General features: G+C 43.7%; 1 protein-coding gene across 1 annotated transcript in view; it reads right to left on the minus strand.

The window, feature by feature from the left end:
• The window catches only part of txnrd2.2 (thioredoxin reductase 2, tandem duplicate 2), a 29,165-nt gene extending 11,786 nt beyond the window's left edge, over positions 1-17,379 (minus strand). The window contains exons 1-11 of the mRNA XM_014170918.2: positions 17,251-17,379; positions 16,836-16,901; positions 15,904-15,960; positions 15,602-15,746; positions 13,023-13,097; positions 12,516-12,594; positions 12,286-12,348; positions 11,779-11,849; positions 2,174-2,193; positions 1,802-1,893; positions 1,304-1,478 (exon numbers count right to left, since the gene is read on the minus strand). Coding sequence (XP_014026393.1) covers positions 1,304-1,478; positions 1,802-1,893; positions 2,174-2,193; positions 11,779-11,849; positions 12,286-12,348; positions 12,516-12,594; positions 13,023-13,097; positions 15,602-15,746; positions 15,904-15,960; positions 16,836-16,901; positions 17,251-17,326 — 919 coding nt within the window. The 5' untranslated portion in view covers positions 17,327-17,379. The remainder of the gene's footprint in view (positions 1-1,303; positions 1,479-1,801; positions 1,894-2,173; positions 2,194-11,778; positions 11,850-12,285; positions 12,349-12,515; positions 12,595-13,022; positions 13,098-15,601; positions 15,747-15,903; positions 15,961-16,835; positions 16,902-17,250) is intronic.
• Positions 17,380-17,677: the final 298 nt, after the last annotated feature.

The raw sequence follows: 17,677 nt of genomic DNA on the forward strand, positions 1-17,677 counted from the left end.
CCAATTAAGGTCACAGTTCTGAAAACTTAGGACACTAAAGAGGCCTTTCTACTGACTCGGAAAAACACAAAAAGAAAGATGCCCAGGGTCCCTGCTCATCTGCGTGAACGTGCCTTAGGCATGCTGCAAGGAGGCATGAGGACTGCAGATGTGGCCAGGGCAATAAATTGCAATGTCTGTACTGTGAGACGCCTAAGACAGCGCTACAGGGAGACAGGACGGACAGCCGATCGTCCTCGCAGTGGCAGACCACGTGTAACAACACCTGCACAGGATCGGTACATCCGAACATCACACCTGCGGGACAGGTACAGGATGGCAACAACTGACCGAGTTACACCAGGAACGCACAATCCCTCCATCAGTGCTCAGACTGTCCACAATAAGCTGAGAGAGGCTGGACTGAGGGCTTGTAGGCCTGTTGTAATGCAGGTCCTCACCAGACATCACCGGCAACAACGTCTCCTATGGGCACAAACCCACCGTCGCTGGACCAGACAGTACTGGCAAAAAGTGCTCTTCACTGACGAGTTGCAGTTTTGTCTCACCAGGGGTGATGGTCGGATTCGCGTTCATCATCGAAGGAATGAGTGTTACACCGAGGCCTATACTCTGGAGCTGGATCGATTTAGATGTGGAGGGTCAGTCATGGTCTGGGGCGGTGTGTCACAGCATCATCGGACTGAGCTTGTCGTTATTGCAGGCAATCTTAACGATGTGCATTACAGGGAAGACATCCTCCTCCCTCATGTGGTACCCTTCCTGCAGGCTCATCCTGACATGACCCTCCAGCATGACAATGCCACCAGCCATACTGCTCGTTCTGTGCGTGATTTCCTGCAAGACAGGAATGTCAGTGTTCTGCCATGGCCAGCGAAGAGCCCGGATCTCAATCCCATTGAGCACGTCTGGGACCTGTTGGATCGGAGGGTGAGGGCTAGGGCCATTCCCCCCAGAAATGTCCGGGAACTTGCAGGTGCCTTGGTGGAAGAGTGGGGTAACATCTCACAGCAAGAACTGGCAAATCTGGTGCAGTCCATGAGGAGGAGATGCACTGCAGTACTTAATGTACTTAGGTGGCCACACCAGATACTGACTGTTACTTTTGATTTTGATCCCCCTTCGTTAAGGGACACATTATTCAATTTCTGTTAGTCACATGTCTGTGGAACTTGTTCAGTTTATGTCTCAGTTGTTGAATCTTATGTTCATACAAAAATGTACACATGTTAAGTATGCTGAAAATAAACGCAGTTGACAGTGAGAGTTCGTTTAGTACATCTTCCTCCTCAGACACACTCACCTACGGCCCACAGCACAGAGTCGAAGGTGTCCCGCTGGTCCTTTCCTGTCTGTTCGTCTGTCCAGGTCACCTGCAGCGCCCCAGAGGACAGCTTGTCCACGCTCTTAGGGACACTCCTCCAGGAGAACTTGGTGCCATAGGCCTCCATGTAGTCTGTCACTAGCCCTGCCATTTGCTGCAGCACACACAAGAGGGAAAACGTTAGAGGATGTTGACAGCCCAAAGTCAGCTTTCCAGCACACCAAATTGGGAGAAGTATTATTCCAAACTTATATTGGTACAGTAAAGCCCCCAATATCATCAGAAGACAACAAAATAAATCTATAAAAGAACAGTGATAAATGATATACTTTGACTTCCTACATATCTCTGAAACCTAAATTGTGGCTACAGTTTGACCAACAGACTGAAATGTATAATAAACATGTATGAAGAAATACATGTATTTGAAATAGTGTACAATCTATTAAAAAAAAAATGCCTTAAGAGCAGCAGTACCTGATCAAAGCCTCGGAGGGGGATGCTGCGCACCATGACGGTGGTGTCCAGCCCAATACCGGTCAGGAAGCCAGCACACTCCAGGGCCACATCTTCATACCAGTGTTCAGGAAAACAGAACACAAATGCTCTCATAGACGAACCTTGCCTATCTTTAGTTAAAGCACATTTGACCACTGAGAAACCGGAGCATAACAGGCAGAGATAGACTGTGAGGTGACCCCAGTCTAGGAAGAAGGGGTCACCACGAACTGCAATTCACCACTTTTTGTCTTCAACATTTGAGCCAGGCAAGTACCATACTCCACAACAACTCACTGACACTACACAGTCTAACCGGTGACTCATGTTCAAGCACAGTCAAAAGGATACAGCTGGCACCAACTACAAGTCTGAAAGGTAAAAACAAAGAAATTCATTAAATCTTACGTTTTCATTTAAATGCTTTCTCTTGGAGGTTATATAGTACAGGTGTATGTCAGATGTTATACACTACATGACCAAAAGTATGTGGCCACCTGCTTGTCGAACATCTCATTCCAAAATCATTGGTATTAATATGGAGTTGGTCCCCCCTTTGCTGTTATAAAAGCCTCCACTCTTCTGGGAAGGCTTTCCTTTAGATGTTGGAACATTGCTGCGGGAACTTGCTTCCATTTAGCCACAAGAGCGTTAGTGAGGTCTGGAACTGATGTTGGGCGATTAGGCCTGGCTCGCGTTCAAATTCATCCCAAAGGATTTCAATGGGGTTGAGGTCAGGGCTCTGTGCAGGCAGGTCAAGTTATTCCACACCGATCTCAACAAACTATTTCTGTATGGATCTCGCTTTGTGCACGGGGGCATTGTCATGCTCTAACAGGAAAGGGCCTTCCCCAAACTGTGGCCACAAAGTTGGAAGCACCGAATCGTCTAAAATGTCATTGAATGCTGTAGCGTTTATTTTCTTTGGGTAGTAAGGGGCCTTGCCTCGAACCCCCCCAAAAAAGCCCCAGATCATTATTCCTCCTCATTATTCCAAAGTTACAGTTGGCACTAAGCATTGGGGCAGGTAGCGTTCTCCTGGCATCCGCCAAACCCAGATTCGTCCATTGGACTGTCAGATGGTGAAGCATTATTCATCACGGAGAAAACATTTCCACTGCTCCAGAGGGCAATGGCGGTGAGCTTTACACCACTCCAGCCGACGCTTGACATTGAGCATGGTGATCTTATGCTTGTGTGCAGCTGCTCAGCCATGGAAACCCATTTCATGAAGCTCCCGACGAACAGTTCTTGTGCTGACGTTGCTTCCAGAGGCAACGTGTTGCACTCGAGGACAGACGATTTTTACGCGCCACAGCACTTGGCGGTCTCGTTCTGTGAGCTTGTGTGGCCTACCACTTCGCGTCTGAACCGTTGTTGCTCCTAGACGTTTCCACTTCACAATAACAGCACTTTCAGTTGACCAGGGCAGCTCTAGCAGGGAAGAAATTTGACAAACTGACTTGTTGGAAAGGTGGTATCCTATGACAGTGCTACGTTGAAAGTCACTGACCTCTTCAGTACGGCCATTCCACTGCCAATGTTTGTCTACGGAGATTGCATGGCTGTATACACATATCAGCAACGGGTGAGGCTGAAATTCCCAAATCCACTAATTTGAAGGGGTGTCCACATACTTTTTTATATATAGTGTATAGTACAGGTATATGTTGGAGGTTATACAGTACATGTATATGTGATTTTCTATATGATACACTACATTCATTCATACATTTTCTTTCAAATGAACTTGAATACCGTGCTAAATGAAACAAATGTTTACTCTGAATGTGTTGAATTAAAAAGTGATGAAAATGCTGTTTGAACATCGAAGGCCCCACTATTGTAAAAAGTCAAGACACCGAGAGAGAGAGAGAGAGAGAGAGACAGGCAGAGAAAGATATGCAGGGGGGATGCATAACAGAGAAAAAGACAAGGGGGTGGAGGATTTGGCAGGGTGTGTGTGGGCCAGGTGAATCACACCTTTAATCCAGCCCTGAGCTCCACTGTTGTTTGTGGAGCTAATTGCTAGCATTCAGGCTAATCCCTGGGGATGGGGTGTGCAATGTTTCTGTGTTCAGGGCTCAGTCCACACATCCCTCTGCTGAGTGATGCCTGTCACCCGCATGGAGAGCCTCTCCATCTTTCGCCCACCCTCTTCCCCTCCAGGGCTCCCCCACCTCAGGATTCCCTACCCTGGCCCTGGCCCTGACAGCTCAGGGAACCTGGTGCACACAGGCCCGGACGAGGCCCCCCCACATGCTGGGGCTAACCGCTGAGAGCGCCAGTATCCGCTGCTCACGTCCACCTAATGCACATCTGCACTTAGTGCAACATTTTGAGGTGGCTTAGGGAGGGATTAGGCTAGGAGCTTTAACCTGATTCTACACTTTCATCACCGACACATTTCCTTTTCCTGGCTGGGTCTATGCTTGGTTATATCGCATGTCAGAGTGTCTCTGGGATTTTTCTTTCTCCCTCATCCAGCTGGCGGTGTCTGAAAGCATGGGTGGAGGTGTTCAATGTACATACAGTAGGTACAGCCTCACAGGTGGGTCTCAAAAACACTGCATCCAGGCGTGAACAGGGGATGGCGGTTTGTGATCAAGGAACTACGGAGGGTTGGGATCCAGTGAGAGGACATAGTAATACAGTGTCTGCCCTGCAAATGTTACTGGACTCCGCTGAATGATGAGGAGTATAAGGAGAAACCTACAACAAAGACAACACAATCAAACGTTTAGGGCTCGTGTATTAACCACACACACCAATCCAAAGTCACCTTAATGAATGTAGGAGTATGTCGGACTGGACTGTAGCAGTTTAGAATTTGCCCGAGTCTCTCTCATAACCTTGGAGCAGTCTTCAGCAGTCCAGACAAGAGATAAGTGAATCAGTGTCCTCCTCTAGCGTGTCTGCTATGCTTGCTGCAATAACAGAGCTCTTTCACAAGTGTTCCTAAGAGGGGAGAGTTCTATTGGCGGCAGACTTGATCTGAATCCAAAAGATACAGGATGTGAACTCAACTCTTTTACACACTGTAGTGACTACAGAGCAAGAAAGGATACAATGGGTTACAACTGTCTCCCTGGGTGCTTTTGAGCTTGTCATCACAGACTCATTTCCTCAGCTGCTCTAAAGGATGACAAACTACAGCATATTTCAAGCCTGGTTCACTGCGCTTTAGCTCTGGAATTAATTTTGAATGGAAACATTGAATAAATAAATATAAAATCCTAGAAAATGGAAACAGTGCATTACATACGGCAATAAACATTTTACACTCATGTCTACACTTCTCAGCGCTCTCGTATGCGTGTGAGTGTGTGAGCGAGCGTGCTCCAGCCCCGCTGAGGCATTCGTCACTCACCTGGAGCCATCCACTACCTCCGCCAGCCTGTCAACTCAAACACCCTCTCAGACCCCACCTGCACAGCTGACAGCTCAGAGCAGAGCAGCACAACAACTAGTCAACAACTCGTCAACACACGGCTCCTCCTAGGTAGCGAGGGATAGGTCTGAAGAGAGGAGAGCCACGGGAGGGCCTGCTAATTCTAACCGCTAGTAGCCTGAGGGCAGATATCACTAACAGTAGGCCCCTACCTAACAGCCCCACTATCTAAGGCACCCCTACCTAAGGCCCACTCACATTAAGGGTTTCCTGGACTCAAGTGCTCTTTCCACTCACTTGAAAGCGCCATAGAAAGCTGTGAGCAAATATTTGTGATAATTGCTTTGGAAAGATGCTGAAAGAGGGGAAGGAAAGTTCAGGGAAACACGTTACACGCAGAGGCATCGTCTTAGAATGGACTCTACAGTACGAGTTCATATCGCCCTCTAGTGGTAGAACGCTATACGACAGCCTTGTTTGGCACACGGGAAATACTGTACATATATACTGAAAAAAAATATATAAATACAATTTTACTGAGTTACAGTTCATAGAAGGAAATCAGTCAATTTAAATATATAAATTAGGCCCTAATCTATGGATTTCACATGACTGGGCAGGGGCACAGCCATGGGTGGGCAAAGGCCCACCCCTTGGGAGCCAGGTCCACCCACTGTAGAGCCAGACCCAGTCAATCAGAATGAGTTTTCCCCCTTAAATGATCTTAATTACAAACAAACACTCCTCAGTTTCATCAGCTGTCCAGGTAGGCTGGTCTCAAACGATCCAGCAGGTAAAGAAGCCAGACGTGGAAGTCCTGAGCAGGTGTGGTTACACATGGTCTGCGGTTGTGAGGTACTGACAAATTCTCTAAAACAACTTTGGAGGTGGCTTATGGTGGACAAACTAACATGACATTTTCTGAAAACAGCTCTGGTGGACATTCCTGCAGTCAGCATGCCAATTGCACACTCCCACAAAACTTGAGACGTCTATGGCAATGTGTTGTGTGACAAAACGACACATTTTAGTGGCCTTTTATTGTCCCGAGCACAAATTACACCTGAGTAATGATCATACTGTTTAATCAGCTTCTTGATATGCCACACCTGTCAGGTGGATGGACTATCTTGGTAAAGGAGAAATGCTCCCTAACAGGGATGTGATATGCCACACCTGTAAAGTGGATGGATTATCTTGGTAAAGGAGAAATGCTCCCTAACAGGGATGTGATATGCCACACCTGTAAGGTGGATGGATTTTCTTGGTAAAGGACAAATGCTCCCTAACAGGGATGTGATATGCCACACCTGTAAGGTGGATGGATTTTCTTGGTAAAGGAGAAATGCTCCCTAACAGGGATGTGTGAGCTTTATGTGCACATGGTAAATGTCTGGGATCTTTTATTTCAGCTCAGAAACATAGGACCAACACTTCACATGTTGCGTTTATATTTTTGTTCCGTGTTCATTGTAGTCATTTAGCAGACGCTCTTATGTAGGACGATTTACAGAAGCAATTAGGGTTAAGTGCCTTGCTCAAGGGAACAATGACAGATTTTCACCTAGTCGGGTGGGGGATTCAAACCAGCGACCTTTTGGTTACTGGCCCAACACTCTGCACCGCTAGGCCACCTGACTAAAGTGGAGAGGAAAAGGGGAAACAAAGATGTTGTGATAAAACAATGAGGATGGAAATCTAGAAATCTTCATTCTGCATATTAGCAAGGATTTTCGATGTGGGGATGACTCAGATAACTCAGCTCGACACTGGTGGCACACTGAACAGTTACATTAACAAACATTAGACTCAACCTCCATTTTGTGCCAAGTGGAAACGGTGTGGAGAGGCCAATTAGACAGGTGATGACAGGGTTTAAATGGCTGGATTAGAGATGTGTTCAGCAAAGGTCAGGAAACACACAGCTAATCCGAGTCAGGAGAAGAACACTTAGTGGAAGCGTCTCTGTGTCCTGGATGGGTCACTATAACCGAGGTGTCTGTGTACATGGCACAGTTAACTGCTGATGTACAGTATTGCATGGTATGCGTGTTACAGAGAGGGCTGTTACGGTGACCGAATTACCGCAACATCGGCCGTCACAAGTCATGACCGCAGTCAAATTCCATGTGACCGTTTAGTCACAGCAACTAGGCTTCTCCAAGCTCTGATGGTCATTAGTAGTCTACCAACCTTGCTAACTGCCTGGTACTCTGCACTCCATTGTCCCTCTAATCAATATTGACTAGATCAAACACTTCATGAGAGCCCATGAGCCCATGTTGCGGAACATTTCTATAGGCTATGCAATTGCGTGAGTAACAGAGTTTTGACAGTTTCTATTAAAAAGAGGATCCCATCAGCTTTCTATACGCTCGGCCCTACTATATTTATTTCTCAACTTTCCTAATATTAAGCACATTGCTTTGCAACAGGAGTACAGCCTACCTGGCTGGCATGAAAATGAACCACGGGGAAAAGCGTCCTCCATTCGCTATTTACAGTAAGTGCATAGATTACGTCTTTTTTTCCCCTGCCCCAAGACAGGTGCATGTTAAGTCATTCTAAATCAAAACTAATTTCACACATTCTATTCAGAATATGTAAAGACACGATTAAATCAAGAATAGTCTGATGGGTGACAATATTAGCGTGTCACTTGTGAACGATGCCCAGCTTGTGTGCAATAAAAGTAAGGAACAGCACATGCCTATTTGTGTGTGAATTTTTCAAATCATAGTCGCACACCTCATGTATCCTATCCCATAGGCCTATATGTTTTGATAAGGTTTGTATCACAACTAAAATGGCCAAATAACTAATTAAGCCCATTAATCTATTTTACAACCAGTGTAGAGCCTAACTGGCATACATTGGTGACGTGTGAATTTCATGTGGGGAAGATAATTTTCAGCATAAATATGCACCTTTATAATAATGCATAATCATATTAGAGGTCACTTTTGAGAATGGTGCTCTCTCGCTAGTTTGTTGCATTTTGGAACATTCGCGCTTATAGCGTACTGCCATGTGCGCTTTGCTGCGCTTATAACGTGAATAAATAGCCTTGTACTTTGTTGGATAGTAGATTGACATAGGCTAGTGCTTTTACTGTTCGTTAGGTTTACTCATCTTGGTGGCTGACGAAAAGTAAATGAGGACAGTTCCTCTAACATTCAATATGCGCCTCGGAATTCGTTAATGAAACTGCAGTCTAATTTACAGTAGCTATTACAGTGAAAGAATACCATGCCATTGTTTGAGGATAGTGCACAGTTGTGTACTTGATAATGTATCAATAAACCAATTAGGAACATTTGGGCTGACTTTTTAACAGTAATACAACCGTTCATTGGATCAGTCTAAAAAACATTGTAAATACACTGCTGCCATCTAGAGACCAAAATATAAAATGCACCTAGACTGCAATAAAACATTGTGGCCTTTCTCTTGCATTTCAAAGATTAAAAAAAAATTAAAACATGTTTTTTTCTTTGTATTATCTTTTACCAGATATGTGTTATATTCTCCTACATTAATTTCACATTTCCACAAACTTCAAAGTGTTTCCTTTCAAATGGTATCAATATGCATATCCTTGCTTCAGGTCCTGAGCTACAGGCAAGTTAGATTTGGGTATGTCATTTTAGGCGAAAACTGAAAAAAAGGGTTAGATCCTTAAGAAGTTTTTAAGAAGGACGTGCGCAGTTGCGTCCCCCATGTGTAGTCTTCACTTGTAACCAACTTCGGAGGTGATATGCCTGTGAGAAGGACCCGTGACGGGAATTGGCTAATAAGAATTGAGATAGAGAGAGCCATGTGAGTGAGAGGTGAAGAAGGGAATTATAATTATTATATTCAGCCCAAGGGCACAACTGCCACTGGCTGCAAAAGGCATAGATCTCTTTTAGGGGGCATTACGACCAGACAAGGTGGATGCCGCCGAGAAATTCGAGGCATTATCAAGTGCTTGTCAAATTGTGAATGAGAGACAGATAAAGTCTGTGCAGCCTGCTCAAAAAACAAAGCAGAGCTCATGCCTTTCATGCAACTTTTTTTCCAATCATCATTAATTGCATCATGCAGCCTTACAAAGTATTAAAAATCTAAACATATAGCCCTGTCTGTAACAATTAAAGTTGCATAAATAACTCTAAATTAGGTCTCCCGAGTGGCACATTGGTCTAAGGCACTGCATCGCAGTGCTTGATGTGTCACTACAGACCCGGGTTCGATCCCAGGCTATTTCACAACCGGCCGTGACCGGGAGTCCCATAGGGCAGCGCACAATTGGCCCAGCATCGTCCGGGTTAGGGGTGGATTTGGCCGGGGGGGAGATTTACTTGGCTCATCACGCTCTAGCGACTCCTTGTGGCGGGCCAGGCGCCTGAAGGCTGACTTAGGTCTTCAATTGAACGACGTTTCCTCCGACACATTGGTGCGGCTGGCTTCCGGGTTAAGCAGGCGGGTGTGAAGGAGCGCGATTTGGCGGGTCATGTTTTGGAGGATGCATGACTCCACCATCGCATCTCCCGAGCCCGTTGTGGAGTTGCTGCGATGAGACAAGAGCGTAATTGGATATGATGAAATTGGGGAGAAAAATACATCAAAACCATGGAATAACACATATGGAATCACGTAGTAACCAAAAAAGTTATCAAATTAAAAAATATTTTATATTTGAAATTCTTCAAAGTAGCCACCCTTTGCCTTGATGACAGCTTTGCACACTCTTGGTATTCTCTCAGCCAGCTTCATGAGGAATGCTTTTCCAACAGTCTTGAATGAGTTCCCACATATACTGAGCACGTGGCTGCTTTTCATTTCCTCTGCGGTCCAACTCCACCTCAATTGGGTTGAGATAGGGTGATTGTGGACGCCAGGTCATCTGATGCAGCACTCCATCCCTCTCCTTCTTGGTCAAATAGCCCTTACACAGCCTGGAGGTGTGTTGGGTCATTGTCCGGTTGAAAAACAAATGATAGTCCTACTAAGCTCAAACCAGATGGGATGGCGTATCGCTGCAGAATGCTGTGGGAGACACGCTGGTTAAGTGTGCCTTGAATTCTAAATACATCACAGTGTCACCAGCAAAGCACCCCCACACCATCACACCTCCATGCTTCACAGTGGGAATCACACATGCAGAGATCTGTTCACCTACTATGCGTCTCACAAAAGACACAGCGGTTGGAACTCAGACCAAAGGACAGATTTCCACTGGTCTAACGTCCGTTTCTTGGCCCAAGCAAGTCTCTTCTTATTGGTGTCCTTTAGTAGTGGTTTCTTTGCAGCAATTCAACCATGAAGGCCTGATTCATGCAGTCTCCTCTGAACAGTTGATGTTGAGATGTGTCTGTTACTTGAACTCTGTGAAGCATTTATTTGGGCGGCAATTTCTGAGGCTGGTAACTCTAATGAACTTATCCTCCATAGCAGAGGTCTTCCTTTCCTGGGGCGGTCCTCATGAGAGCCAGTTTCATCATAGCGCTTGGTTTTTGCGACTGTGCTTGAACTAACTTTCAAAGTTCTTGAAATTGTCCGCATTGACTGACCTTCGTTTCTCTTCGCTTATTTGAGCGGTCCTTGACATAATATGGACTTGGTCTTTTACCAAATAGGGCTATCTTCTGTATACCACCCTTACCTTGTCACAAGACAACTGATTGGCTCAAATGCATTAAGGAGGAAAGAAATTCCACAAATGAACTTTTAACAAGGCTCACCTGTTAATTGAAACACATTCCAGGTGACTACCTCATGAAGCTGGTTGAGAGAATGCAAGAGCATGCAAAGCTGTCAAGGCAAAGGGTGGCTACTTTGAAGAATATAAAATATAAAATCTATTTTGATTTGTTTAACACTTTCTTGGTTACTACATGATTCAATATGTTTTATTTCATAGTTTATGTCTTCACTATTATTCTACAAAGTAGAAAATAGTAAAAATAAAGAAAAACCCTTGAATGAGTAGGTGTGTTCAAACTTTTGACTGGAACTGTGTGTATATACACACACACACACAGTTCCATATATATATATATATATATATAAAATTAAGCATATAGGAGGAACTGTTTCTTTGTTAAACGCTGAACACAGAATAGCCGCATGTACGCTCTCCCTCAGATACCGTTTGGAGAAAATATGTTTTATTCAGCTATGTTCAATTGTATTCTTCATACTATAAAATAATGCCACGGAACTCAAAGAAAATATTGTCTGCTAAATGAACTAGCGTAGCCCACAGCCATATGGCATAGCCAGATCAGGACCTAACATAAGGACAACTCAGAGTATGCTATTCTGTTCTCTAAAATAAATAATGGATTTATTCTGATGGTGTAGGCTATATTACATGGATTTATTAGATATTTAAAAATGTAGATGTTCCAAAGATCTGCATCAGTGGCTTGTAGGCTGTGTGTGGAAGCAAGGAGATGCTAAATGTGTTCATGTTAATTGCTGGTCAATTACCGCGAGACCGGCAGTTATTTACTTGACAATCACCAGCCGACAAAATGTAATGACCGCCACAGTCCTAGTCGCAGGATGTACCACTCACGTCTTGCCAGGGGACTCCTTCAGCCAGAAGATATCATCACTGGTGATGCCGTGCTCGACTGCTCCAGGGATCTACAACACAGGAAATACAACAGTTCAAGACAACACCTGTCCGTTTGAAATCACACAATTTTCAGTACAGCCTCTGGTAAAAGATCAGCTCCGTTGGACAGATGAGGAAGGTTATCTTTGGTCCTTGTTAGTTTGTTATCAACAGACAGTGAGCAGCAGCTTGTGCTACACCACAGAGGGAGGCCTCAGACCCATCGGTTATCCCAAACAGCACCCTGTTCCCCATGTGGTGCACTACGTAGTGAAAAGCTAGGGTGGCATTTGGGACGCAGTACCAGACACAGCCTCCCTCCTCCACCCAGAGACAGACATGTTTGACCACCACGCCATCAAAAGGTCCAGATCCACTGTGGTGTTATCAGCAGCTGTCTACTGGGCAAGGACACCATACAAATGGAGACGGGAGAGAGGGAGAAGCAAAGAGGTTAATACTTACATGTGTGGGGTACTTTGGCCGCCCCCCAGTGGCAATCACAATATTCTTAGCAGTCAGCATAATCTGCCAGACAAGGGGGAGAGACATGATAACTTCAATAGGAAAAAATGTAATATGGCAGTGTTGAAATTATACTCATTACAATTGTGTGAAACAGCAATTCATTTAAAAACTGATACGGTGAACATTTAAAAATGTTGTCATTAACTCCCAGTTTTAATGAGTGTTACCTCTTTTCCTGTCCTGGTTAACCCTTTGACCGTGTGCTCGTCCACCAGACTTCCTTTAATGTTCAGATACTTCACTTCCCTGTCGAACACAAACAACATTATGACAGCGCAAACACAACAGGAAGACTCATAGGAGATCTTGTGCAAAGACAGGGTTTGGCTGAGATAGGTAAAGCCTAGATGGCTAAAATCTGTTTTCAATGAAACTGGGTATAATAAATATGAGATTTGGTTGCACAATGTATACGTCGGTTGTGAGAGTATGGGAACATACAGGCATGGAAAGACCTGTTTAGCCCTGTAGCCATTCAGTCAGAGCACTGCGTACAATTTATTTACTATTTATCCCCGAACCGCTGTAACCTCTGTGTACCAACAGGTCATAACAAAAAAGGGCTGCAAAACACAGGTATGTATGTGTAATATATATATATTTTTAAACCACTGCTCAAGTCGACAACAGAATCTATGATCTAAAGTGGCTGTAGGTAAGGAGGAGTCACTCACTTGTCTTGAAGCTGGACACGGTGACCCCAGTTGAGGGACCTGACGTGGTTCTGCACGGCCTCTGCCATGGAACTCCTGGAGAAAAACACATGGTATAGGTCAGGCATCTGTGATAAGACAAAATAAAACAATGGGCATTTTCACTCAGTGTCCATTATGTGGCAAGCGTTCGTCGTTAAATTAGCTAATAAACTTGGTGGATTGTGAGTGATCTGAAGTGTGTTCTTCAAAGAATATTCCTCAGTTCACAACAACGCCCTATGGTGAGCTGTGTGAGAGTCACCATGCAGTCTTCCCGTGTGGCTCAGTTGGTAGAGCATGGCGCTAGTAATGCCAGGGTTGTGGGTTCCATTCCCACGGGGGACCAGTATGAAACATTACCCAAAATGTATACACCCGCTACTGTAAATCGCTCCGGACAATAGCGTCTGAGTGTCTTTCCTGCTAAATGACTAAAAAGTTTTTAAAACTTAATTGAATGTACAACCAAGGTCAATCCCCCCCATCATGTCTTACTGATACATTACCACTAGATGGAACATAAGGGTCCATTAACCTTAGTGTTGAATGCTTATCAATCCAAAACATTGACCAACATTTAACCAAGTAATGACTATGGGTACAATATATATATATATATATATATATATATAGTACCAGTCAAAAGTTGACACATTTGTAGAATAATAGTGAAGACATCAAAACTATGAAATAACACATATGGAATCATGTAGTAACCAAGAAAGTGTTAAACAAATCAAAATAGATATTATATTTGATATTCTTCAAAGTAGCCACCCTTTGCCTTGATGACAGCTTTGCACACTTGGCATTCTCTCAACCAGCTTCATGAGGTAGTCACGTGGAATGCATTTCAATTAACAGGTGTGCCTTGTTAAAAGTTCATTTGTGGAATTTCTTTCCTTCTTAATGCGTTTAGGACAATCAGTTGTATTGTGACAAGGTAGGGGTGTGATACAGAAGATAGCTCTATTTGGTAAAATACCAAGTCCATATTATGGCAAGAACAGCTTAAATAAGCAAAGAGAAACAGCAGTCCATCATTACTTTAAGACATGAAGGTCAATCAATGCAGAAAATGTAAATAACTTTGAAAGTTTCTTCAAGTGCAGTCGCAAAAACAATCAAGCGCTATGATGAAACTGGCTCTCATGAGGACCACCACAGAATTACCTCTGCTGCACAGGATAAGTTAATTAGAGTTACCAGCCTCAGAGGACTGTTCAGAGGAGACTGCGTGAATCAGGCCTTCATGGTTGAATTGCTGCAAAGAAACCACTACTAAATAACAGCAATAAGAAGAAGACACTTGCTTAGGCCAAGAAACACGAGCAATGGACATTAGACCGGTGGAAATCTGTCCTTCGGTCTGTTGAGTCCAAATTTGAGATTTTTGGTTCCAACCGCTGTGTCTTTGTGAGATGCACAGTAGATGAACAGATGATCTCCGCATGTGTGGTTCCCACCGTGAAGCACGGAGGAGGAGGTGTGATGGTGCTTTGCTGGTGACACTAAGTGATTCATTGCGAATTCAAGGCACACTTAACCAGCATGGCTACCACAGCATTCTGCAGCGATATGGCATCCCATCTGGTTTGTGCTTAGTGGGACTATCATTTGTTTCTCAACAGGACAATGACCCAACACACCTCCAGGGTGTGTAAGGGCTATTTGACCAAGAAGGAGATTGAGTGCTGCATCAGATGACCTGGCCTCCACAATCACCCGACCTCAACCCAATTGAGATGGTTTGGGATGAGTTGGACTGCAGAGTGAAGGAAAAGCAGCCAACTAGTGCTCAGCATATGTGGGAACTCCTTCAAGACTGTTGGAAAAGCATTCCAGGTGAAGCTGGTTGAGAGAATGCCAAGAGTGTGCAAAGCTGTCATCAAGGTAAAGGGTGGCTACTTTGAAGAATCTCAAATATAAATTATATTGGTTACTACAAGATTCCATATGTGTTATTTCATAGTTGATGTCTCCACTATTATTCTACAATGTAGTAAAAATAAAAATAAAGAAAAACCCTTGAATGAGTAGGTGTCCAAACTTTTGACTGGAAAAATCAAATCAAATGTTATTAGTCACATGCACCGAATACAACAGATGTAGACCTTACAGTGAAAAGCTTACTTACGAGCCCCTAACCAACAATACAGTTTAGAAAAATATGAAAAAGAAATAAAAGTAACAAGTAATTAAAGAGCAGCAGTAAAATAATAGCGAGACTATATACAGGGGGGTACCAGTACAGAGTCAATGTGTGGAGGCACCGGTTAGTTGAGGTAATATGTATATATAGGTAGAGTTATTAAAGTGACTATGCATAGATGATAACAGAGAGTACCAGCGGTGTAAAAGAGGGGGAGGGGCAATGCACATAGTCTGGGTAGCCATTTGATTAGATGTTCAGGAGTCTTATGGCTTGGGGATACTGTATATATCGTCTTATTATATCTAGTGATGGGAATTCAAGAATGTTGCTATTTTGGAAAGCAATAGTTAAGGAAATGTGCATATCCACAGGTTTTCATTGTTCTCGTACTAATGAGATTTACCAGTTATGGGAGATGGGCCCGGGGATTTGCCAGCCATATTTCTGAGCGTCTTTCACAGCTGTGCCAAGCAGAGCAGCCTGGTGCATGAGCTTCTTGGGAATGCAGCCCACGTTCACACACGTACCACCAATGCCCCACTTAGTACCTGAAAGGTAAGCATGACATTGTTTAAAATCTTCAATATTCATGCAGATTGGTCACAACATGCATAGTGTTTCTTCACTCCGAGAGGAGAAATGCGTTCACGGTTCAAGTCAAGCTGAATATGATGGAATGTACAGTCTGTATAACATTTCTCTTACCTTTAAGTGACGGCTCCACATAATCTAACACAGCAACTTTCTGTCCTAGCTGAGCCGCTGAAAACAAAGTACATGATGTTTTGGTCAATCGTCACGTTCAGTAAAGCTGCAATTAGACCAGCGGAGGCTGCTGAGGGGAGGACGGCTCATAATAATGGCTGGAACGGAGCGAATGGAATGGCATCAAACACATAGAAACCATGTGTTTGATACGATTCCATTCCAACCATTACCACGAGCCTGTCCTCCCCAATTAAGGTGCCACCAACCTCCTGTGAATTAGACATTATCCCACATATAGAACCTTCACATATAAGGGTCCATTGAGCCAGTCAACCTGGTAACAAACCATCTGGGGTACGTGATTGTATACTATCCCCAAGAACAGTGGTTCCCAGTGGTGTAAAGTACTACTTAAGTAGTGTTTTTGTGTATCTGTACTTTACCATTTATATTTGACATAATTTAATGGACTACTGAAAGTTCTAATAGTAGAATGCACACGGTGCAATTAATAAATTGGGTAGTGCATCAGAAGTGTCTCTAGTCATGTCAGTCATTGCAGACCGTAGAGAGATATTTGTAACTTGTCAAGATCAACTAGCCCATGTCAGCCAACGTTTTTTAGCCCATTGATTTTGTTGCAATGTTTGACTTACTCAAATATATGAACACACAAGACACATGACCAAATGTATAGAACTGCAGGAAATGAGCTTCAACCCTGCCAAATGTTCTCTCAGCCAACAAGAGGGGTTTGAACAGTTTTTCATTAACAGTGCTTGTGCCCATAGAAATAGGCTTGGGCGCTATGTCCCCCAACGCGGAGTGAAAAAGTTAGTGAACCCCTGGTCAAGAACACCGACTTCACAAAAGGCAAGTCCCTAGCTCATAACATATTGTAATACTAACGCTGAGATTGAGACACTCACCTTCTTTGGAACAAGCCAGACCCCCAGAGCCACCACCAATAACGACGAGATCATAGTCAAATGTTCCTGTAACAAACCAAATGCCATGCCATTCAATCTCTATTGGACAATGCTGATAGTGATACCATAATAAACACATAACTAAAATGTATGCATGAGGTTACTCATCTAGAAACCAAGCAGACAAGTGCAGAGTGAAGGGCATTTGAAAACAGCACGTTATTCTGCCAAAGACACTTAATGTCGACAAGGAATACTTCACACTGACAGCTTGTTTGGCAGTGACAGGTAGCTTAGCTAACGTTAGCAGGGTCATGTTAGCCACTGTAGTGTAGCAAACAAAAAAACTAAACGCTGTGCGATAATCTGTCAGTTTGTCACAAGCTAACTAGTAATATGGCAACAACCTCCCTACCAGTCAAGTTTCTCGTAATTAGTTGAATGCAGTTGGTGCGTTTCCACCGGTGTCTGACTCTACATAAGGCTGCCATGTTGTTCTTACAAAAGGACCTTCACGGAGTCATAGGTGTCTTGAAATCTGCCTGACCTATTTTACGTATGTGAGGCACATTCACTAACGCAACGTTGTCAAATGTTGCACAGTTGAAATGGCGTTGTAGTGTTGGAAATAGAACATTAGATAAATTGCTACTGTAGTGGCTACGTAATAAATAAGTACATTTGATAGACTAGGTCAGGCTTATACAAGAAATGAAACATTCAGGAGGAGTTTGTGAAATATGACTTAAAATAGGAATATTTCCATTGTTGGATTCCCAACAGTAATTGATTTGGTATTAGCATGTTTTTTTAATTTTATAGATTACATCAGGTCTCATTTA

This window comes from Salmo salar, chromosome ssa24 (assembly GCF_905237065.1).
Source record: "Salmo salar chromosome ssa24, Ssal_v3.1, whole genome shotgun sequence".
Lineage (NCBI taxonomy): Eukaryota > Metazoa > Chordata > Actinopteri > Salmoniformes > Salmonidae > Salmo > Salmo salar.